This window comes from Tachyglossus aculeatus, chromosome 2 (assembly GCF_015852505.1).
Source record: "Tachyglossus aculeatus isolate mTacAcu1 chromosome 2, mTacAcu1.pri, whole genome shotgun sequence".
Classification (NCBI taxonomy): Eukaryota; Metazoa; Chordata; class Mammalia; order Monotremata; family Tachyglossidae; genus Tachyglossus; species Tachyglossus aculeatus.
The window spans coordinates 140,636,670-140,662,555 of record NC_052067.1 but is presented as its reverse complement, the minus strand read 5'-3'; the positions used below and the strand labels follow the sequence as shown (position 1 = coordinate 140,662,555).

Genomic DNA, 25,886 nt, shown 5'->3' with positions numbered 1-25,886 from the left:
TTCCCATTTCTTCACCTTTTCTTGCCCTTCCAAGTGTATTAACGAAAGTCCCAGGATTTAACAAAAGGATTCATCTGTTAAACAACAAAAGGGTAGAGGGAACTGTATGACAAGGGCTCAATATAAAAACAAGGCCACCACGATCACTGTCAAAGTTAACGGGCTAAGGAAGCAAACACTCACCTTTAAGAACTTCGCAATGCTTTTTAATTGCCACCGGAGTCAAATGCAAAAAATTGGGGACCTGAAACACACATTTGAAGACTTAGGTTGGTGGACTGAAAAGCCGGATAATAACCAGCAACAGAGGAAAAGGCATATGAATTACAAATTAAAACAGGTTCGACTGTTAAGCAGCTGAAGCCACTGCCTTAAATTCCTAACAAATCAAATCAAAATTCATTCATTCAGTCGCATTTATTGAGTGCTTACTCATCATCATCATCAATCGTATTTATTGAGCGCTTACTGTGTGCGGAGCACTGTACTAAGCGCTTGGAAAGTAAAATTCGGCAGCAGGTAGAGACAATCCCTACCCAACAACGGGCTCACAGGCTAGAATGGATTGGGCCATCTCAGTGATGCTGATTCTCTCAACAGTGATGATAATTATGGTATTTATTAAGTGCTTACTATGTGCCAGGGACTGTACTAAGTGCTGGACTATATGTGGGAAAGTCGGGCTTGTTGAAAAACTGCATTACCTCTGCTTGACTATACCATTAGGAAACCTGCAGCTTCCAACATTGTCTACCACAGTAGCAGTTTATCCAAGTTCAACATGCAGTCAGGTGTGTTATAAACAAACAAAAAAAGACACAGTCTCCTATAAAACAAGCTAATTAACAAAGCTAATGAAGCTTGTGGTACTATATTTACTGAATGTCCAAGCATAGGTTATGCTCTTTTATCATTTTATTATTATTATTATTATTATTATCGTATTTGCTAAGCGCTCACTATGCGTCAACCACTGTTTTAGACTGTGAGCCCACTGTTGGGTAGGGACTGTCTCTATATGTTGCCAATTTGTACTTCCCAAGCGCTTAGTACAGTGCTCTGCACATAGTAAGCGCTCAATAAATACGATTGATGATGATGGTTGGAGACGCAGCACGGCTTAGCGGAAAGAGCCTGGGCTTGAGAGTCAGAGGTCGTGGGTTCAAATCCCGGCTCCGCCACTTGCCAGCTGGGTGACTTTGGGCCAGTCACTTCACTTCTCTGGGCCTCAGCTACCTGATCTGTAAAATGGGGATAAAGACTGCGAGCCCCACATGCAACAACCTGATATCCTCGCATCTACCCCTGTGCTTAGAACAGTGCTTGGCACATAGTAAGCACTTAATAAACATAATTATTATTATTACTGTTAGGCACTGGGGTAGATAAAGGTTAATCAGGCCACAAGCAGTCCCTGTCCCATATGGGACTCACATCTAAAAATAATAATAATAATAATAATGATGGTATATGTTAAGCGCTTACTATGAGCAAAGCACTGTTTTAAGCGCTGAGGGGGATACAAGGTGAGCAGGTTGTCCCACGTGGGGCTCACAGTCCTAATCCCCGTTTTACAGATGAGGGAACTGAGGCTCAGAGAAGTTAAGTGACTTGCCCAAGGTCACACAGCAGACATGTGGTGGAGCCAGGATTCGAACCCATGACCTCTGACTCCAAAGCCCATGCTCTTTCCACTGAGTCATGCTGCTTCTCTAAGGAGAGAGAACAGGCACTGAATAACCATTTTACAGATGAGGTAACGAGGCACAGAGGAAATGAAGTGACTTACCCAAGGTCACACAGCAGACATGTGGCACTCATTCATTCATTCAATCGTATTTACTGAGCGCTTACTTTGTGCAGAGCACTGTACTAAGCACTTGGGTTTGTTGTCTGTCTCCCCCTTCTAGACTGTGAGCCCACTGTTGGGCAGGGACTGTCTCTATATGGTGCCAACTTGTACTTCCCAAGCGCTTAGTACAGTGCTCTGCACACAGTAAGCGCTCAATAAATATGATTTAATGAATGAATGAATGGAAGTCCAAGTTGGCAACATATAGAAACTGTCCCTACCCAACAGTGGGTTCACAGTCTAGAAACGGGAGACAGAGAACAAAACAAAACATACTGACAAAATAAAATAAATAGAATCAATATGCCCAAATAAAATAGAGTAATAAACTCATACAAAGGTCCTTGCCCAGACTTGTGGTGTTTCCACTCGGCCACACAGCTTCTCAAGGTATATTCTGCTCACTGGACAGGTATAAAAGTGAGAGTCACGATTCCCAGGACAAACTCTGGAACTTTTCTTCTTACCGGGAAATCTCCTGGACTCATAAGGCTATTGACCGTCTCTCCAACAGATCCACAACTTCCACTCCAAGTTCTTTCCTAACTTTTCCAAGGGATGCTTTTGGTCCCAGTGATTTGTCAGTTCATCGGTTTAGTCTAAAACACCCTTTGTGGAAACAACAGTTTGCTCCAAGGGCTTCTTAACTGGCTTCCTGCCTCTGACATACGTATTCACTCATTTATTCATTCAGCTTGTACTTCCCAAGCGCTTAGTCCAGTGCTCTGCACATAGTAAGTGCTCAATAAATACGATTGATGATGATGATGATGCCAGAGCACTGTACTTAGTGCTTGGAAGGTACAATTTGGCAACAGATACGAGACAACCCCTACCCACCAACGGGCTCACAGTCTAGAAGGGGGAGACAGACAACAAAACTAAACAAGTAGGCAGGTGTCAATACCATCAAAATAGAATTACAGATATATACACATCATTAATAAAAGACAGAGACAGACAACAAAACTAAACAAGTAGACAGGTGTCAATACCATCAAAATAAATAGAAATAAAAGAGAGAGCAAGCAGGTGGCCTAATGGAAGGAGCCCGGGCCTGGGAGTGGGAAGACCCGCATCTGCGGCTTGTCTGCTGTGTGACCTTAGGCAAGTCACTTCACGTCTCTGGGCCCCTCATCTCTAAGATGCGGATAAAATACCTCTTCTCCCTCCCTCCCGAGGTGAAGAATGGGTCCGATTAAATGATCTCGCGTCTACCCCCGGTTATGATTACATAATCAGGTGGTTATAATTTCTTCACCTCAAAACCGTGGAAATCTCCGACCGCTGCGCATCCGAATGAGAGTCACACATGACAGCGATCGAGTTTGGAATTGTTTTGAGGCAGCATTTCGTCCTCTCCGGGTCACCCCTGGAGAGTTTCCCGTCCCCTACCGATCTCGAATACAGGAGGGAGAGTCAAGCTGAGGCTTACTGTGAGCCCACTGTTGGGTAGGGACCGTCTCTGTATGTTGCCAACTTGTACTTCCCAAGCGCTTAGTCCAGTGCTCTGCACACAGTAAGCGCTCAATAAATACGATTGATTGATTGATTACCCATTCCGTTCCTAGCTTGGCCAGTCACTAGCGATTGCCAGGCCACCTGCTACAAGTCAAAACTCCCCTTCGCTGGGCAGCGGCGGCCTGGGACGGAGACGAGGGCTTAATAAATGCCATTATTATTATTATTACTACTTCTCAGGCCTACAATGGTCAATGCCAATATATTCTTACCCGAGCAAATGATCCTTGGTTGAGACAAGATTCCGTAGAATATCTCAATATCTGAACCATCTGTATATATCTATAATTTTATTTATTTATATAGATGCCTGTTTATTTGTGTTGATGTCTGTCTTCTAGACTGTGAGCCCGCTGTTGGGTAGGGACCGTCTCTATATGTTGCCAACTTGTACTTCCCAAGCGCTTAGTACAGTGCTCTGCACACAGTAAGCGCTCAATAAATACGATTGATGATGATGATGACCTCGTGGAAGGAAGTAACAGGCAACAACTCCCGGATTTTTATCAGGAAAACCCTACGGATCCATTCCTGGAATGACTGCAGATGGAGGTGGGGCGTTCATTCATTCATTCAATCGTATTTATTGAGTGCTTACTGTGTGCAGGGCACTGTACTAAGCGCTTGGGAAGTCCAAGTTGGCAACATCTAGTCCCTATCCAACAGCGGGCTCCTAGTCTAGACGGGGGAGACGGACAACAAAACATATTAACAAAGTAAAATAAATAGAATAAATATGTACAAGTAAAATAGAGTAATGAATATGTACAAACATATATACATATATACAGGTGCGGTGGGGAGTGCTGTGTGACCTTGGGGAAGTCACTTCACTACTGTGGTCCTCAGTTCCCTCATCTGAAAAATGGGGATGAAGACTGTGAGCCCCACGTGGGACAACCTGATCACCTTGCATCTACCTCAGTGCTTAGAAAAGTGCTTGGCACATAGTAAGCGCTTAACAAATTACCATCATCACGTAGGGCGAAAGGAGAATGAGTCGAGGGGAGGAGAAAGGGCGGGGGAGCTGAGAATAATTCTGGGAGAGATACGCCCACGGTGTCGCTAATGGGTCGGAGACGACGCGGTGTAAGACAAGACAGCCATTCAATGAATTCGTTTTAAAATCTACTTTTTTTGTTTCTATCCTCTCATGACAATATTTCTACTGCAACTCCTACTTTTTTTTGAACCTATTCATTCATTCAATCGTATATATTGAGCACTTACTGTGCGCAGAGCACTGTGCTAAGCGCTTGGGAAGTACAAGTTGGCAACATCTAGAGACGGTCCCTACCCAACAATCAATTAATCGCATTTATTGAGCGCTTACTGTGTGCAGAGCACTGTGCTAAGCGCTTAGGAAGTACAAGTTGGCAACATGTAGAGATGGTCCCTACCCAACAATCAATCAATCAATCATATTTATTGAGCACTTACTGTGTGCAGAGCACTGTACTAAGCGCTTGGGAAGTCCAAGTTGGCAACATATAGAGACGGTCCCTACCCAACAATCAATCAATCAATCATATTTATTGAGCGCTTACTGTGTGCAGAGCACTGTACTAAGCGCTTGGGAAGTCCAAGTTGGCAACATATAGAGACGGTCCCTACCTGACGGCGGGCTCACAGTCTGGAAGGGCGAGACGGACAACAAAACAAAACATATTACAACGGGCTCACAGTCTAGAAGGGGGAGACGGACAACAAAACAAAACATGTGGACAGGTGTCATCAGAATCAATAGAAATAAAGCTATGTGCACATCATTAACAAAATAAATAGAATAGTAAATATGTGCAAGTAAAATAAATAGAGTAATAAATCTGTACAAACAGATATACGGGTGCTGTGGGGAGGGGAAGGTAGTTGGCCTGACGTAAACACCCAACGGATCCCACAAGGATCATTATCCTAGACTGGGAGCCCACTGTTGGGTCGGGACCGTCTCTCTATGTTGCCAACTTGGACTTCCCAAGCGCTTAGTACAGTGCTCTGCACACGGTAAGCGCTCAATAAATACGATTGAATGAATGAATGATTCTCACCCGTCTGCCACATAAAATAATTTGCTGCAGAATCTCTGTGTCATGGTCCCCGCTACAGCTTTTCTGAAGAATTCACTGGGCCTTTCAGCTTTCTCCGTTTGATTCCTGAACGCACCTTTGAAACCTGAGTTGCCAAGAGGCCCTTCTGATTCCTTAATCAATCAATCAATCGTATTTATTGAACGCTTACTGTGTGCAGAGCACTGTACTAAGCGCTTGGGAAGTACAAGTTGGCAACATATAGAGACAGTCCCTACCCAACAGTGGGCTTGGTTTCCACCTTGGACATACTTGAAGAACCTTAGTGGCCGCTGAGATTCCTTGAAGGTACTCTTCCCATTAAACATGCCTTGACGCTCTTTTATCGTGCCCCTTTCCCGCTCTTACAAAGACAATTCCACCCTGTGTCATTCATTCATTCAATCGTATTTACTGAGTGCTTACTGTGCGCAGAGCACTGTACTAAGCGCTTGGGACCCAGTTGGCAACATATGGAGACGGTCCCTACCCAACAGCGGGCTCACAGTCTAGAAGGGGGAGACAGAGAACAAAACCAAACATATTAACCAAATAAAATAAATAGAATAAATATGTACAAGGAAAATAAATAGAGTAATAAATCTGTACAAACATATATACGTGTGTCCCACCATCCCTCCCCTCCTGATGGCCTCTTCTACTTAGCCGGTTAGCAATGCCAGCTTTCCGTCTGCTCAGTTCTTTCGGCTCTTATTAAATGGCATCGTAATCCTATTAATAATGAGTATGTTACTTCTTAAGTGCGTATTATGTGCCCAGCACCGTCCTAAATTGGGGTTGGACACAGTCCCCGTCCCACATGGGGCTCGCAGTCTTCATCTCCATTTTACCGATGAGGGAACTGAGGCCCGGGGAAGTGAAGTGACTTAGCCCTTATCACAGACTTTTAGACTGTGAGCCCGCTGTTGGGTAGGGACCGTCTCTATATGTTGCCAACTTGGACTTCCCCAGCGCTTAGTACAGTGCTCTGCACACAGTAAGCGCTCAATAAATTAATAAATTAACCCCCCGTGGGACAACCTGATCACCTTGTAACCTCCCCAGCGCTTAGAACAGTGCTTTGCACATCGTACGTGCTTAACAAATACCATCATTATTATTATTATTATTAATAAATGCGACTGATTGATTGATCCCAGGTCACACAGAAGACATGCAGCAGAGCCGGGATTATGTGGTGTGGGGGTTCGAGGGTCCGGCTTTATTTCTATTTATTCTGACGACTTGACACCTGTCTGCATATTTTGTTTTGTTCTCTGTCTCCCCCTTCTAGACTGTGACCCCGTTGTTGGGTAGGGACCGTCCCTATGCATTGCCAACTTGGACTTCCCAAGCGCTTAGTACAGTGCTCTGCACACAGCAAGCGAGAAGCAGCGTGGCTCCACGGAAAGACCACGGGCTTGGGAGTCAGAGGCCATGGGTTCAAATCCCGGCTCCATCAACTGTCAGCTGTGTGACTTTGGGCAGGTCACTTCCCTTCTCTGTGCCTCAGTTCCCTCATCTGTAAAATGGGGATGAAGGCTGTGAGCCTCCCGTGGGACAACCTGATCCCCTTGGAACCTCCCCAGCGCTTAGAACAGTGCCTTGCACATAGTAAGCGCTTAATAAATGCTATTTTAAAAAAAAAAAATGAATACGCTTGAATTGAATGAATGAATGAACTCGGGTCCTTCTGACTCCCGCGGCCCATTTGGATTTGGAATGCTTGTTTTCCAACCGTGTATAAATATATATTTACACAAATATATATATATATATATCTAGATATATCTAGATATATCTAGATATATAGATATCTATATCTAGATATATATATAGATATAGATATATAGATAGATAGATAGATAGATATATCTAGATATATAGATATCTATATCTAGATATAGATATCTATATATCTAGATATAGATAGATAGATAGATAGATAGATAGATAGATAGATATTCAACTTACCTTTAGGAGCTCTAGATTTCCCTCTTTGGCCAAGGGCACACCTTTTTTCTTGGGATAACCCATCCGAATGGGAAGAGGCACAGCAGAGGGTTTGAATGGAGCCGCGGTGGGATAAACACTACTCCAATCCTGATCTGGGGCCATCTTCTCTGTTCTAGGAGCCACAGCCTAAAGCATAAGAAAGGTTTGACGGTTTAAGCACGTGCTTCCTTCCCTTTTCCCGCGAGGCATCGAGGTCGCGGCGCTTACAGCGGCTACGTCGCCAACTTGGACTTCCCAAGCGCTTAGTACGGTGCTCCGCACAGAGTAAGCACTCAATAAATATGACTGAATGAATACAAAGATATCTGGAATAAAGCTATGCAACGTGGACCTGGCTGATCACGGCCCTGATTCAGAAAGAATAAGTATTTATGGATCTTACTACCATATAACTTTCATAGTTTTTATTTGTACATATTTATTCTATTTATTGTATTTTGTTAATATGTTCTGTTTTGTTGTCTGTCTCCCCCTTCTAGACTGTGAGCCCGCTGTGGGGTAGGGACCGTCTCGATATGCTGCCAACTTGCACTTCCCAAGCGCTTAGTACAGTGCTCTGCACACAGTAAGCGCTCAATAAATACAATTGAATGAATAGTTTCATAAACAGGGAATCATCAATCGTATTTACTGAGCGCTTACTATGTGCAGAGCACTGTACTAAGCGCTCAGGGAATCCACTGGGCTTCACTTTTCTATCCCACACGCTTGCTTCCCAGGAAAGTTTTCCACTCCATCCATTAAGGAGCATTAATCGAATCAATTAATGGTATTTATTGAGCACTTACTGTGTGCCGAGCACTGTACTAGGCGCTTTGGAGAGTATAATATAACAGACACATTCCCTGTCACAACAAGCTTATAGTCTTTATTTGGTTTTCAGCTTTCCTTTTTGAGGGCAGCCCTTGATAAAAAGTCATGCAGTCATCCAGCACTTAGAACGGTGCTTTGCACATAGTAAGCGCTTAATAAATGCCATTATTATTATTATTATTATTATTATTATTATTCTGAAGGATAAATGTGTTTTCTTGAATGAATTATTGTCAACTCTTCTCAGGAGACAGCACCAACGTCATTAATCCTTACCTCTCTCCTTGGCTTTTTTTTCATCAGTCTCTCCTTTTCTCTCATTTTTTCAACTACAAGGTAAAAAAGAAAATGTTTTTAAGCATATCACGTTATCGTTGAACTCGATCTTTTTTCGAAGGTATTTGTTAAGTGCTTACTGTGTGCCGGGCACTGTACTAAGCGCTGTGGTAGATACCAGCTAACCTGGTTGGATGCAGCCCATGCCCCACATGGGGCCCACAGTCTTGTCAGCTGTGTGACTTTGGGCAAGTCACTTTTAGCTTCTCTGTGCCTCAGTTCCCTCATCTGTAAAATGGGGATGAAGACTGTGAGCCCCACGTGGGACAACCTGATCATCTTGTATCCCCCCCAGTGCTTAGAACAGTGCTTGGCACATAGTAAGTGCTTAACAAATACCATCATTATTAGTATTAATTTTAATTTAATTTAATTTAATTAATTTAATTTAATGTAATTAATTTAATTTAATTTAATTAATTTAATTTAATTAATAAATTTAATTTTAATTAGTATTAATTCCCCATTTTAAAGATGAGGAAACTGAGGTACAGAGAGGTTATGTGACTTGCCCAAGGTCACACAGCTGGCGGAGCAGAATTAGAATCCAGGCCCAGGTTCCCAGGCCATAAACTCTACCCACTAGACCACGCTGCCTCTTGACCCTGAGCCCGCTGTCGGGTAGGGGCCGTCTCCATACGTTGCCAACTTGGACTTCCCAAGCGCTTAGTACGGTGCTCTGCGCACAGTAAGCGCTCAATAAATACGACTGAATGAATGAGCCTTATTGCTAAAGTGGCATTCCTCCAAGATCAATGCACGGAAGGAAAGGGGAAGAGGGGAAGGGAAAGAAAACGGGAGGGAGGGAAGGAGAAAGGAGGGGGGCCTGATATCATGAGATGAGCTGGCTTGGTGGAAAGAGCCCGGGCCTCGGAGTCAGGGGTCATGGGTTCTAATTCCGGCTCTGCTACTCGTCAGCTTTGGGACTTTGGTCAAGTCATGTAACTTCAGCGGGCTTCAGTTACCTCATCTGTAAAATGGGGATTAAGACTGTGAGCCCCATACGGGGCTCAGAGCCCTACTTCAAAGCCCTACTGAGAGCTCACCTCCTCCAGGAGGCCTTCCCAGACTGAGCCCCCTTCTTCCTCTCCTCCTTCCCCGCCCCACAGCACCTGTATATATGTTTGTACAGATTTATTACCCTATTTTACTTGTACATATTTACTATTCTATTTATTTTGTTAATGATGTGCATCTAGCTTTACTTCTATTTATCCTGATGACTTGACACTTAGCCCCTTCCTTCCTCTCCCCCTCGTCCCCCTCTCCATCCCCCCATCTTACCTCCTTCCCTTCCCCACAGCACCCGTATATATGTATATATGGTTGTACATATTTATTACTCTATTTATTTATTTATTTATTTTACTTGTACATTTCTATCCTATTTATTTTATTTTGTTGGTATGTTTGGTTCTGTTCTCTGTCTCCCCCTTTTAGACTGTGAGCCCACTGTTGGGTAGGGACTGTCTCTATGTGTTGCCAGTTTGTACTTCCCAAGCGCTTAGTACAGTGCTCTGCACATAGTAAGCGCTCAATAAATACGATTGATTGATTGATTGATTGACACCTGTCCACGTGTTTTGTTTTGTCATCTGTCTCCCCCTTCTAGACTGTGAGCCCGTTGTTGGGTAGGGACCGTCCCTATATGTTGCCGACTTGGACTTCCCAAGCTCTTAGTCTAGTGCTCTGCACACAGTGAGTGCTCAATAAAAACGACTGAATGAATGAATGAATATGGGACAACCTGATTACCTTGTATCTACCCCAGCGCTTAGAACAGTGCTTGGCACATAGTCAGCGCTTAACAGATATCATTATCATCATGAGGCCCATCATGGCTGCAGCAAAGATTGAGCCGACGAATCAATCAATCAACATGCGGTGCAGTACAATGTGCAGACCACGGCACCAAGCGCATGGGCGTGTACAACAGAATTAGGAGAAATGTTCCCTGCCCAAAAGGAGCTATCACCCAAGGATTTTCGCCTTTTAGCAAATCATCATCATCAATCGTATTTATTGAGCGCTTACTGTGTGCACAGCACTGTACTAAGCGCTTGGGAAGTACAAATTGGCAACATACAGAGACAGTCCCTACCCAACAGTGGGCTCACAGTCTAAAAGGGGGGCTCACAGTCTAAAAGGGACTCCCAGGAAAAAGTACTACTGAAATTACTATTACTATTAGAGAAGCAGCGTGGCTCAGTGGGAAAGAGGATGGGCTTTGGAGTCGGAGGTCATGGGCTCAAATCCAGACTCCGCCAATTAGCTGTGTGACTTCGGGCAAGTCACTTAACTTCTCTGGGCCTCAGTTACCTCATCTGTAAAATGGGGAGGAAGACTGTGGGCCCCCCCGTGGGACAACCTGATCATCTTGTAACCTCTCCAGCGCTTAGAACAGTGCTTTGCACATAGCGGGGTATAAGTTTGAGATAATCAGTTTGGACACAGTTCCTGACTCATATATGGGGCTCACAGTCCATCAAAGAGCAAGTAGGATTTAGTCCCCATTTTACAGACGAGGGACCAAAGGCACAGAGAAGTTAAGCGTCCTGCCGGAGGTCACACAGCACGCAACTGAGCTGAGATTACAGCCCATGTCCCTCTTACTGCTCTTTCCACTTGGCTATGATGCTTCTGTGTGCTACTGTGTGCAGAGCACTGTACTAAGTGCTTGGGGAGTACATGCTCGGAAAGCAACATGGTCTATTGACACTTGTCTGCTTGTTCTGTTTTGTTGTCCGTCTCCCCCTTCTACATCGTGAGCCCATTGTTGGGTAGGGACTGCCTCTACCTGGTGCCGAATTGTACTTTCCAAGCGCTTAGTACAGTGCTCTGCACACAGCAAGTGCTCAATAAATACAATTGAATGAATGAATAGTAAGCGCTTAATAAATGCCATTATTATTATTATTATTATTACTATTGAAGTACTATTGAAAAGTACTATTGAAATTTCATGTGAACGGAGCCTTAGGGAAGTGAAAAAACCTTCCAGTTTCAGAGACAACTTCCTGAGAGGAAAAGTTCAGGCTGTTTCTTTTTCATTCTTTTCAGCGGACTTAGCAGGCTGCTGTTTGGATTTTCTTTGTCTGCTTTATGAGGAACAGGACGAGACACCCGAACAAAATGCAAGGTGACTAGGAGGCAATCCATCATTCAATCATATTTATTGAGGGCTCTCTGTGTGAACAGCACTGCCCTGAGGGCTCGGGAGACTACACCGCAACAGAACTGGGAGACCCGTTTCCTGCCTGTAACCAATCAATCAATCAATCAATCGTATTTATTGAGCGCTTACTGTGTGCAGAGCACTGTATATGTATATGTGTATGTTGCCAAGTTGGCAACATATAGAGACGGTCCCTGCCCAACAGTGGGCTCACAGTCTAGAAGGGGGAGACAGAGAACAAAACAAAACATATTAACAAAATAAAATAAATAGAATAGATATGTACAAGTAAAATAAATAAATAGAGGGAGACAGACATTCGTATAAATAAAATATGGATACCTACATAAGCACTGTGGGGCTGAGGGAGGGGGGATTAAGGGAATAAATCAGCGGAAAGGAGGCCTCTTGGAAGAGACGTGCCTTCAATAAGGCTTTGAAGGTGGGGAGAGTCACTGTCAGTCGGACAGTAGAAGCAGTGTGGCTCAGTGGAAAGAGCCCGGGCTCTGGAGTCAGAGGTCTTGGGTTCAAAACCCGGCTCCGCCCATTGTCAGCTGTGTGACTTTGGGCAAATAACTTCATCATCATCAATCGTATTTATTGAGCGCTTACTGTGTGCAGAGCACTGTACTAAGCGCTTGGGAAGTCCAAGTTGGCAACACATAGAGACAGTCCCTACCCAACAGTGGGCTCACAGTCTAAAAAATGAATGAATATTTACTATTCTATTTATTTCACTCTGTTAATATTTTGTTTTGTTGTCTGTCCTCCCCCCTTCTAGACGGTGAGCCTGCTGTTGGGTAGGGTCCATCTCTGTATGTCGCTAACTTGTACTTCCCAAGCGCTTAGTACAGTGGTCCGCACACAGTAGGCGCCCAATAAATACGACTGAATGAATGAACAACCTGATCTTGTACGATGATGATGATATTGGCATTTGTTAAGCGCTTACTATGTGCAAAGCACTGTTCTAAGCGCTGGGGGGGGGATACAAAGTGATCAGGTTGTCCCATGTGGAGTTCACAGTCTTAATCCCCACTTTGCAGATGAGGGAACTGAGGCTCAGAGAAGTTAAGTGACTTGCCCAAGGTCACACAGCAGACATGTGGCGGAGTCGGGCTTCGAACCCACGACCTCTGACTCCAAAGCTCGGGCTCTTTCCACCGAGCCACGCTGCGTATCCTCCCCAGTGCTTAGAACAGCGCTTTGCACATAGTAAGCGCCATAGTAAATGCCATCATAATAATAATTATACTCTCCCAAGGGCTTAGTACAGAGCTCTGCATCCAATCGGTCGATTATTGAGCGCTTATTCTGCGCAGAGCCCTGTGCTAAGCACTTGGGTGAGTATAATCCAACAGAATTAGCGGCTAGGTTCCCTGCCCATAACAAGCTTATTTCTCTATACACTGACACGTAATAGCCCATGATAAATAATCATTTATCTCCAGAGGTAAAACAATAATGCATTCATTCAGTCGATCATATTCACTGAGCGCTCGCTGTGTGCAGAGCACTGTACTAAATGCTAAATCAATCAATCAACCATATTTATTGAGTGCTTACTGTGTGCAGAGCACTGTACTAAGCGCTTGGGAAGTAGAAGCTGACAAGTAGACAGGCATCATGGCATCAATATAAATAGTCTAGACAACGGGTTTATAAGCGCCGAGCACTGTTCTAAGCATTGAGATGGTAGAGTCAAACTAATCAATCAATCAATCATTCGTATTTATTGAGCGCTTACTATGTGCAGAGCACTGTACTAAGCGCTAGGGAAGTACAAATTGGCATCACATAGAGACAGTCCCTACCCAACAGTGGGCTCACAGTCTAAAACTAATCGTGCAAGGCTTTGGGGCAACAATGCCACCGACTGACTCTTCGATCGGGTGTGGAGATAAAAACCCTCTCCGACTAACCCATGTTCATGCATTCATTCATTCAATCATATTTATTGAGCGCTTACTGTGCGCAGAGCACTGTACTAAGCGCTTGGGAAGTCCAAGTTGGCAACATAGAGAGACGGTCCCTACCCAACAGCGGGCTCACGGTCTAGAAGGGGGAGACAGACAACAAAACAAAACATGGAGACAGGTGAGACAGATCTCATCTGTCTCGCCACCAACCCTTTGGATCTTCCCAAGCGCTTAGTACAGTGCTCTGCACATAGTAAGCGCTCAATAAACACGATTGAATGAATGAATGAATGAACAATTTGTCCTTGCCAAGCGCTTAGTCCAGTGCTCTGCACACTGTAAGCGCTCAATAAATACGATTGAATGAATGAACTTGTATTTCCCAAGCGCTTAGTACAGTGCTCTGCACACAGTAAGCGCTCAATACGATTGAATGAATGAATGAACAATTTGTACTTCCCAAGCGCTTAGTTCAGTGCTCTGCACACGTAAAGCACTCAATAAATACGACTGAATGAATGAACAACTTGTACTTCCCAAGCGCTTAGTCCAGTGCTCTGCACACAGTAACTGCTCAATAAATACGATTGAATGAATGAATGAACTTGTCCTTCCCAAGGGCTTAGTCCAGTGCTCTGCACACAGTAAGAGCTCAATAAATACGACTGAATGAATGAACTTGGACTTCCCAAGCGCTTAGTCCAGTGCTCTGCACATAGTAAGCGCTCAATTAATACGATTGAATGAATGAATGAACAACTTGTCCTTCCCAAGCGCTTAGTCCAGTGTTCTGCACACAGTAAGCGCTCAATAAACACGATTGAATGAATGAATGAATGAATGAATGAGCAACTTGTCCTTGCCAAGCGCTTAGTCCAGTGCTCTGCACACTGTAAGCGCTCAATAAATACGATTGAATGAATGAACTTGTATTTCCCAAGCGCTTAGTACAGTGCTCTGCCCACAGTAAGCGCTCAATAAACACGATTGAATGAACTTGTACTTCCCAAGCGCTTAGTACAGTGCTCTGCACACAGGAAGCGCTCAATACGATTGAATGAATGAATGAACAATTTGTACTTCCCAAGTACTCAGTTCAGTGCTCTGTACACAGTAAGAGCTCAATAAATACGACTGAATGAATGAACAACTTGTACTTCCCAAGCGCTTAGTCCAGTGCTCTGCACACAGTAAGCGCTCAATACATACGATTGAATGAATGAACAACTTGTCCTTCCCAAGCGCTTAGTCCAGTGCTCTGCACACAGTAAGCACTCAATAAACACGATTGAATGAACTTGTACTTCCCAAGCGCTTAGTCCAATGCTCTGCACACACTAAGCGCTCAATAAATACGATTGAATGAATGAATGAACAACTTGCACTTCCTAAGCGCTTAGTCCAGTGTTCTGCACACAGTAAGAGCTCAATAAATACGACTGAATGAATAAACTTGTACTTCCCAAGCGCTTAGTCCAGTGCTCTGCACACTATAAGCGCTCAATAAATACGATTGAATGAATGAACTTGTATTTCCCAAGCGCTTAGTACAGTGCTCTGCCCACAGTAAGCGCTCAGTAAGTACGATTGAATGAACGAATGAACAACTTGTCCTTCCCAAGGGCTTAGCCCAGTGCTCTGCCCACAGTAAGCGCTCAATAAACACGATTGAATGAGTGAATGAATGAATGAACAATTTGTACTTCCCAAGCGCTTAGTTCAGTGCTCTGCACACAGTAAGAGCTCAATAAATACGACTGAATGAATGAACTTGTACTTCCCAAGCTCTTAGTCCAGTGCTCTGCACACAGTAAGCGCTCAAAAAATACGAATGAATGAATGAACAACTTGTACTTCCCAAGCGCTTAGTCCAGTGCTCTGCACACGTAAGTGCTCAATACGATTGAATGAATGAATGAACTTGCACTTCCCAAGCGCTTAGTCCAGTGCTCTGCCCACAGTAAGCGCTCAATAAACACGATTGAATGAATGAATGAACAACTTGTCCTTCCCAAGCGCTCAGTCCAGTGCTCTGCACACAGTAAGCGCTCAATAAAAATGAATGAATGAATGAATGAACAACTTGTCCTTGCCAAGCGCTTAGTCCAGTGCTCTGCACACTGTAAGCGCTTAATAAATACGATTGAATGAATGAACTTGTATTTCCCAAGCGCTTAGTCCAGTGCTCTGCCCACAGTAAGCGCTCAAAAAATACGAATAAATGAATGAACAACTTGTACTTCCCAAGCGCTTAGTCCAGTGCTCTGCACACGTAAGTGCTCAATACGATTGAATGAATGAATGAACAACTTGCACTTCCCAAGCGCTTAGCCCAGTGCTCTGCCCACAGTAAGAGCTCAATAAACACGATTGAATGAATGAATGAACAACTTGTCCTTCCCAAGCGCTTAGTTCAGTGCTCTGCCCACAGTAAGCGCTCAGTAAGTACGAATGAATGAATGAATGAATGAACAACTTGTCCTTCCCAAGCGCTTAGTCCAGTGTTCTGCACACAGTAAGCGCTCAATAAACACGATTGAATGAATGAATGAATGAATGAACAACTTGTCCTTGCCAAGCGCTTAGTCCAGTGCTCTGCACACTGTAAGCGCTCAATAAATACGACTGAGTGAATGAACTTGTCCTTCCCAAGCGCTTAGTACAGTGCTCTGCACACACAGTAAGCGCTCAATAAATACGACTGAATGAATGAATGAACAACTTGCACTTCCTAAGCGCTTAGTCCAGTGCTCTGCACACAGTAGGCGCTCAATACGATTGAATGAATGAATGAACAACTTGTCCTTCCCAAGCGCTTAGTCCAGTGCTCTGCACACACAGTAAGCGCTCAATAAACACGACTGAATGAATGAATGAATGAATGAACAACTTGTCCTTCCCCAAAGGAAGCGCTCAATAAATACGACTGAATGAATGACTGAGAGTGTGAGGCCGCTGAGGAGGAGGAGGAGGATGGGTGGTTTCGTGCACTGACCGTGGGCCATGGCGCTGTAGGAGGCCCGGGGGGCGCTGAGGCGCAGCGGGGCGCGCACTGCCAACGGCTGGCATAACGCGATCCGCGCGGCCGCCATTGCTGCTGCTACGCCGGGCCGGGCGCGGGGGATGCCGGGACGGGGCGCGGAGGATGCCGGGACGGGCCGCGGGGGACGCCGGGACGGGCCGCCGAGAGATGCTCCTCCTACTCCCCCTCCTCGGCCGCCGCCGGCTACGGAGGCCTGCGAGGGACAAACCAGGCCGCACCGCGAAGCGGCAGGGAGGGGCGGGGCCTTGAAGGGGCGGGGCCTAAAAGGGGCGGGGCTTTGGGAGAAGAATCAATCAATCAATCAATCAATCGTATTTATTGAGCGCTTACTATGTGCAGAGCACTGTACTAAGCGCTTGGGAAGTACAAATTGGCATCACATAGAGACAGTCCCTACCCGACAGTGGGCTCACAGTCTAAAAGGGGGAGACAGAGAACAGAACCAAACATACCAACAAAATAAAATAAGTGGGATAGAAATGTACAAGTAAAATAAATAAATAAATAAATAAAGAGTAATAAATATGTACAACCATATATCCATATATACAGGTGCTGTGGGGAAGGGAAGGAGGTAAGACGGGGGGATGGAGAGGGGGACGAGGGGGAGAGGAAAGAAGGGGCTCAGTCTGGGAAGGCCTCCTGGAGGAGGTGAGCTCTCAGCAGGGCCTTGAAGGGAGAAGAAGAAAAATAATCATAATAATGATGGCATTTATTAAGCGCTTACTGTATTCGCCAACTCTACTCTTTCAAGTGCTTAGTAATGATAATCATAAGGATAATAATAACAATAATGGTATTTATTAAGCGCTTACTATGTGCAAAGCACCGTTTTAAGCGCCGGGGAGGTTACAAAGTGATCATGATTGTCCCACGTCTTCATCCCCATTTTACAGATGAGGGAACTGAGGCTCAGAGAAGTTAAATGACTTATAATAATGATGGCATTTGTTAAGAGCTTACTCTGTGCCAAGCACTGTTCTAAGCGCTGGGGAGGTTACAAGGTGATCAGGTTGCCCCACGGGGGGCTCCCAGTCTTCATCCCCATTTTACAGATGAGGGAACTGAGGCTCAGAGAAGTTAAATGACTTATAATAATGATGGCATTTGTTAAGAGCTTACTCTGTGCCAAGCACTGTTCTAAGCGCTGGGGAGGTTACAAGGTGATCAGGTTGCCCCACGGGGGGCTCCCAGTCTTCATCCCCATTTTACAGATGAGGGAACTGAGGCCCAGAGAAGTTAAATGACTTATAATAATAATGGCATTTGTTAAGAGCTTACTCTGTGCCAAGCACTGTTCTAAGCGCTGGGGAGGTTACAAGGTGATCAGGTTGCCCCACGGGGGGCTCCCAGTCTTCATCCCCATTTTACAGATGAGGAAACTGAGGCCCAGAGAAGTGAAGTGACTCGCCCAACGTCACCCAGCTGACAATTGGCGGAGTCGGGATTTGAACCCACGACCTCTGACTCCAAAGCCTGGGCTCTTTCCACTGAGCCACGCTGCTTCTCAATGATGATGAAAATGATAATGATGGCATTTATTAAGCGCTTACCATGTGCGGTGGCTACCAATCCACCTCCTCCACATAGGTTTTGGCCTATGCCTAGGTTCATTCATTCGTTCAGTCGTATTTATTGAGCGCTCACTGCATGCAGGGCATTCATTCGTTCAGTCCTATTTATTGAGCACTCAGTGTGTGCAGAGCATTCATTCGTTCAGTCGTATTTATTGAGCGCTCACTGTGTGCAGAGCATTCAATGGTATTTATTGAGCGTTCACTGTGTGCGGAACATTCATTCATTCAGTCGTATTTATTGAGCGTTCACTTTGTGCTGAGCATTCATTCGTTCAGTCGTATTTATGGAGAGTTCACTGTGTGCAGGGCATTCATTCATTCAGTCGTATTTATTGAGCGCTCACTGTGTGCGGAGCATTCATTCGTTCAGTCGAATTTATTGAGCATTCACTGTTCAGAGCATTCATTCATTCAGTCGAATTCATTGAGCATTCACTGTGTTCAGAGCATTCATTCATTCAGTCGTATTTATTGAGCGTTCACTGTGTGCAGGGCATTCACTCATTCATCTTTATTGAGCATTCACTGTGTGCAGGGCATTCATTCATTCATTCAGTCGTATTTATGGAGCGCTCACTGTGTGCAGAGCATTCATTCATTCAGTAGAATTTATTGAGTATTCATTCATTCAGCCGTATTTATTGAGCGTTCACTGTGTGCAGGGCATTCATTCATTCAGTCGTATTTATGGAGCGCTCACTGTGTGCAGAGCATTCATTCATTCAGTAGAATTTATTGAGTATTCATTCATTCAGCCGTATTTATTGAGCGTTCAATGTGTGCAGAGCATTCATTCATTCAGTCGTATTTATGGAGCACTCACCGTGTGCAGAGCATTCATTCGTTCAGTCGTATTTACTGAGCGTTCACTGTGTGCAGGGCATTCATTCATTCATATTTATTGAGCGTTCACTGTGTGCAGGGCATTCATTCATTCAGTCGTATTTACTGAGCATTCACTGTGTGCAGGGCATTCATTCACTCATTCAGTCGTATTTATGGAGCGCTCACTGTGTGCAGAGCATTCATTCATTCAGTCGTATTTATGGAGCGCTCACTGTGTGCAGAGCATTCATTCATTCATTCAGTCGTATTTATGGAGCGCTCACTGTGTGCAGGGCATTCATTCATTCAGTCGTATTTATGGAGCGCTCACTGTGTGCAGAGCATTCATTCATTCAGTAGAATTTATTGACTATTCATTCATTCAGTCGTATTTATTGAGCGTTCACTGTGTGCAGAGCATTCATTCAGTCAGTCGTATTTATGGAGTGTTCACTGGGCAGAGCATTCATTCATTCAGTCGTATTTCTGGAGCGTTCACTGGGCAGAGCATTCATTCATTCAGTCGTATTTATGGAGCGCTCACTGTGTGCAGAGCATTCTTTCATTGTCGTATTTACTGAGCGTTCACTGTGTGCAGAGCATTCATTCATTCAGTCGTATTTATGGCGCGTTCACTGTGTGCAGAGCATTCATTCATTCAGTCGTATTTATGGAGCGCTCACTGTATGCAGAGCATTCATTCATTCAGTCGTATTTATGGACCGTTCACTGCGTTCAGAGCATTCATTCGTTCAGTCGTATTTATTGAGCGTTCACTGTGTGCAGAGCATTCCTTCATTCAATCGTATTTACGGAGCGCTCACTGTGTGCAGAGCATTCATTCATTCATGCAATCGCATTTAGTGAGCGTTCACTGTGTGCAGGGCATTCATTCATTCATATTTATTGAGCGTTCACTGTGTGCAGGGCATTCATTCGTTCAGTCATATTTACTGAGCGTTCACTGCATGCAGAGCATTCATTCATTCAGTCGTATTTATGGAGCGCTCACTGTGTGCGGAGCATTCATTCATTCAGTCGTATTTATGGAGCGCTCACTGTGTGCAGGGCATTCATTCATTCATTTTTATTGAGCGTTCACTGTGTGCAGGGCATTCATTCGTTCAGTCGTATTTACTGAGCGTTCACTGCGTGCAGAGCATTCATTCATTCAGTCGTATTTATGGAGCGCTCACTGTGTGCAGAGCATTCATTCATTGTCGTACTTATTGAGCACTCACTGTGTGCAGGGCATTCATTCATTCAGTCGTATTTATGGAGCGCTGTGTGTGCAGAGCATTCATTCGTTCAGTCGTATTTACTGAGTGTTCACTATGTGCAGAGCATTCATTCATTCAGTCGTATTTATTGAGCGCTCACTGTGTGCAAGGCACTCATTCATTCAATCGTATTTATTGAGCATTCACTGTGTGCAGAGCATTCATTCGTTCAGTCGTATTTATTGAGCGCTCACTGTGTGCAGAGCATTCACTCATTCAATGGTATTTATTGAGCGTTCACTGTGTGCAGAGCATTCATTCATTCAGTCGTATTTATGGAATGCTCACTGTGTGCAGAGCATTCATTCATTCATCATCATCATCAATCGTATTTATTGAGCGCTTACCGTGTGCACAGCACTGTACTTAGCGCTTGGGAAGTACAAGTTGGCAACATATAGATGTATTTATTGAGCGCTCACTGTGTGCAGGGCATTCATTCGTTCAGTCGTATTTATGGAGCGCTCACTGTGTGCAGAGCATTCATTCATTCATTCAGTCGTATTTATTGAGCACTCACTGTGTGCAGAGCATTCATTCATTCAATCGTATTTATGGAGCGCTCACTGTGTGCAGAGCATTTTATTATTTATTTTACTTGTACATATCTAGTCTATTTTATTTTGTTAATCTGTTTTGTTTTGTTCTCTGTCTCCCCCGTCTCGACTGTGAGCCCACTGTTGGGTAGGGACCGTCTCTATACGTTGCCAACTTGTACTTCCCAAGCGCTTAGTACACTGCTCTGCACACAGTAAGCGCTCAGTAAATACGATTGATTGATTGATTGATTCAGTCGTATTTATTGAGCATTCACTGTGTGCAGGGCATTCATTCGTTCAGTCGTATTTACTGAGCGTTCACTGTGTGCAAGGCATTCATTCATTCAATCGTATTTATTGAGCGTTCACTGTGTGAAGGGCATTCATTCATTCAATCAATCAATCAATCGTATTTATTGAGCGCTTACTGTGTGCAGAGCACTGTACTAAGCGCTTGGGAAGTACAAGTTGGCAACATATAGAGACAATCCCTACCCAACAGTGGGCTCACAGTCTAAAAGTATAATTTTGGTATTTGTTAAGCACTTACTATGTGCAAAGCACTGTTCTAAACTCTGGGGCGGGTACAAGGTGATCAGGTTGTCCCATGTGGGGCTCAATATATTAATCCCCATTTTACAGATGAGGTAACTGAGGCCCAGAGAAGTGAAGTGACTTGCCCAAAGTCACACAGCTGACAAGAGGTGGAGCTCGGATTTGAACCTGTGACCTCTGACTCCCAAGCCGGGGCTCTTTCCAGTATTTATTGAGCGTTCACTGTGTGCAGGGCATTCATTCATTCAATCGTATTTATTGAGCGTTCACTGTGGTGTGCAGGGCATTCATTCATTCAGTCGTATTTATTGAGCGTTCACTGTGTGCAGGGCATTCATTCATTCAGTCGAGTCGTATTTATGGAGCGTTCACTGTGTGCAGGGCATTCATTCATTTAATCGTATTTATTGAGCGCTTACTGTGTGCAGAGCACTGTACTAAGCGCTTGGGAAGTCCAAGTTGGCAACATCTAGAGACGGTCCCTACCCAACAGCGGGCTCACAGTCTAGAAGGGGGAGACAGACAACAAAACCAAACATATTAACAAAATACAATAAATAGAATAAATATGTACAAATAAATAAATGTAGAGCATTCATTCATTCAGTCGTATTTATTGAGCGCTTACTGTCTGCAGAGCACTGTACTAAGCGCTTGGGAAGTCCAAGTTGGCAACATATAGAGACGGTCCCTACCCAACAGCGGGCTCAGCGGGCTTATTATTATCATTATTATTATTATTACTAAGTGCTTGGAAGAGTACAAAACAGTAGGCGAATACATTCTCTCATAATAATAATGATGGCATTTGTTAAGCGCTTACTATGTGCCAAGCACTGTTCTAAGCGCTGGGGAGGATACAAGGTGATCAGGTTGTCCCACATGGGGCTCACGGTCCTGAGCCCGTTGTTGGGTAGGGCCCGTCTCTCTATGTTGCCGACTTGTACTTCCCAAGCGCTTAGTACAGTGCTCTGCTCATAGTAAGCGCTCAATAAATACGATTGAATGAATGAATGAATGATTCCCCATTTTCCAGATGAGGGAACTGAGGCCCAGAGAAGTGAAGTGACTTGCCCAGAGTCACACAGCTGACAATTGGCAGAGTCGGGATTTGAACCCATGACCTCTGACTCCAAAGCCCGGGCTCTCTCCGCTGAGCCACGCTGCTTGTCTGAAGGGGCGGACATAAAGTGGGCGAGATCTAAAGGGGTGGGGCCTTGAGATGGGAGGGGCCCTAGGGAATCAATCAATCAATCAATCAATCGTATTTATTGAGCGCTTACTGTGTGCAGAGCACTGGACTAAGCGCTTGGGAAGTACAAGTTGGCAACATATAGAGACGGTCCCTACACAACAGTGGGCTCACAGTCTAGAAGGGGGAGACAGAGAACAAAACAAAACATATTAACAAAATAAAATAAATAGAATAGATATGTACGAGTAAAATAAATAGAGTAATAAATACGTACAACCATATATCCATATATACAGGTGCTGTGGGGAAGGGAAGGAGGTAAGATGGGGGGATGGAGAGAGGGGCGAGGGGGAGAGGAAGGAAGGGGCTCAGTCTGGGAAGGCCTCCTGGAGGAGGTGAGCTCTCAGTAGGGCCTTGAAGAGAAGCAGCATGGCTCAGTGGAAAGAGCCCGGGCTTTGGAGTCAGAGGTCATGGGTTCAAATCCCGACTCCGCCAATTGTCAGCTGTGTGACTTTGAGCAACTCATTTCACTTCTCTGGGCCTCAGTTCCCTCACCTGTCAAATGGGGATGAAGACTGTGAGCCCCCCGGGGGACAACCTGATCACTTCGTTCCCCCCCCCCCCCCCAGTGCTTAGAACAGTGCTTTACACATAGTACGCACTTAACAAATACCCATCATCATCCCCATTTTCCAGATGAGGTCACTGAGGCACAGAGAAGTGAAGTGACGTGCCTGAAGTCACACAGCAGACACGTGCCTTAGAACAGTGCTTCGCACATAGTAAGCGCTTAACAAATACCGCCATCATCCCCATTTTCCAGATGAGGTCGCTGAGGCACAGAGAAGTGAAGTGACGTGCCTGAAGTCACACAGCGGACACGTGGCTTAGAACAGTGCTTCGCACATAGTAAGCGCTTAACAAATACCACCATCATCCCCATTTTCCAGATGAGGTCGCTGAGGCACAGAGAAGTGAAGTGACGTGCCTTAGAACAGTGCTTCACACATAGTAAGCGCTTAACAAATACCCATCATCATCCCCATTTTCCAGATGAGGTCACTGAGGCACAGAGAAGTGAAGTGACGTGCCTGAAGTCACACAGCAGACACATGGCTTGGAACAGTGCTTCACACATAGTAAGCGCTTAACAAATACCATCATCATCCCCATTTTCCAGATGAGGTCACTGAGGCACAGAGAAGTGAAGTGACGTGCCTTAGAACAGTGCTTCACACATAGTAAGCGCTTAACAAATACCCATCATCATCCCCATTTTCCAGATGAGGTCACTGAGGCACAGAGAAGTGAAGTGACGTGCCTGAAGTCACACAGCAGACACATGGCTTGGAACAGTGCTTCACACATAGTAAGCGCTTAACGAATACCCATCATCATCCCCATTTTCCAGATGAGGTCGCTGAGGCACAGAGAAGTGAAGTGACGTGCCTGAAGTCACACAGCAGACACGTGCCTTAGAACAGTGCTGCACACATAGTAAGCGCTTAACAAATACCCACCATCACCCCCATTTTCCAGATGAGGTCGCTGAGGCACAGAGAAGTGAAGTGATGTGCCTGAAGTCACACAGCAGACACGTGGCTTAGAACAGCGCTTCGCACATAGTAAGCGCTTAACAAATACCCACCATCATCCCCATTTTCCAGATGAGGTCACTGAGGCACAGAGAAGTGAAGTGACGTGCCTGAAGTCACACAGCAGACACGTGCCTTAGAACAGTGCTGCACACATAGTAAGCGCTTAACAAATACCCACCATCACCCCCATTTTCCAGATGAGGTCGCTGAGGCACAGAGAAGTGAAGTGATGTGCCTGAAGTCACACAGCAGACACGTGGCTTAGAACAGCGCTTCGCACATAGTAAGCGCTTAACAAATACCCACCATCATCCCCATTTTCCAGATGAGGTCACTGAGGCACAGAGAAGTGAAGTGACGTGCCTGAAGTCACACAGCAGACACGTGGCTTAGAACAGTGCTTCACACATAGTAAGCGCTTAACAAATGCCGTCATCATCCCCATTTTCCAGATGAGGTCACTGAGGCACAGAGAAGTGAAGTGACGTGCCTGAAGTCACACAGCAGACACATGGCTTGGAACAGTGCTTCACACATAGTAAGCGCTTAACAAATACCATCATCATCCCCATTTTCCAGATGAGGTCACTGAGGCACAGAGAAGTGAAGTGACGTGCCTTAGAACAGTGCTTCACACATAGTAAGCGCTTAACAAATACCCATCATCATCCCCATTTTCCAGATGAGGTCACTGAGGCACAGAGAAGTGAAGTGACGTGCCTGAAGTCACACAGCAGACACATGGCTTGGAACAGTGCTTCACACATAGTAAGCGCTTAACGAATACCACCATCATCCCCATTTTCCAGATGAGGTCACTGAGGCACAGAGAAGTGAAGTGACGTGCCTGAAGTCGCACAGCAGACACGTGCCTTAGAACAGCGCTTCGCACATAGTAAGCGCTTAACAAATACCCATCATCATCCCCATTTTCCAGATGAGGTCGCTGAGGCACAGAGAAGTGAAGTGATGTGCCTGAAGTCACACAGCAGACACGTGGCTTAGAACATCGCTTCGCACATAGTAAGCGCTTAACAAATACCCATCATCATACCCATTTTCCAGATGAGGTCACTGAGGCACAGAGAAGTGAAGTGACTTGCTCAAAGTCACACAGCTGACAAGTGGCGGAGCCGGGATTAGAACCCACAACCTCTGACTCCCAAGCCCGGGCTCTTTCTACTGAGCCACGCTGCCTCTCATTATCCCCCCGCCTTCCCCTCCCCACAGTATTTTTGTCTATTTGTAGGCATTTATTACTCTATTTTATGATGTGCATATAGCTATAATTTTATTTGTTCCGATGGTTTTAATAATAATAATAATAATAATGGCATTTATTAAGCACTTACTATGTGCAAAGCACTGTTCTAAGTGCTGGGGGAATACAAGGTGATCAGGTTGTCCCACGTGGGGCTCACAGTCAACCCCCATTTTACAGATGAGGTAACTGAGGCCCAGAGAAGTGAAGTGACTTGCCCAAGGTCACACAGCTGACAATTGGCAGAGCCGGGATTTGAACCCACGACCACTGACTCCAAAGCCCGGGCTCCTTCCACTGAGCCACGCCGTGTTT

At 45.0% G+C, this 25,886-nt stretch overlaps 1 protein-coding gene across 1 annotated transcript in view; it reads right to left on the bottom strand.

The window, feature by feature from the left end:
- MRPS35 (mitochondrial ribosomal protein S35) overlaps positions 1 to 25,886 on the bottom strand; it is a 67,515-nt gene that overhangs the window by 35,754 nt on the left and 5,875 nt on the right. The window contains exons 2-5 of the mRNA XM_038765183.1: positions 16,694 to 16,934; positions 8,545 to 8,597; positions 7,414 to 7,581; positions 184 to 244 (exon numbers count right to left, since the gene is read on the bottom strand). Coding sequence (XP_038621111.1) covers positions 184 to 244; positions 7,414 to 7,581; positions 8,545 to 8,597; positions 16,694 to 16,934 — 523 coding nt within the window. The remainder of the gene's footprint in view (positions 1 to 183; positions 245 to 7,413; positions 7,582 to 8,544; positions 8,598 to 16,693; positions 16,935 to 25,886) is intronic.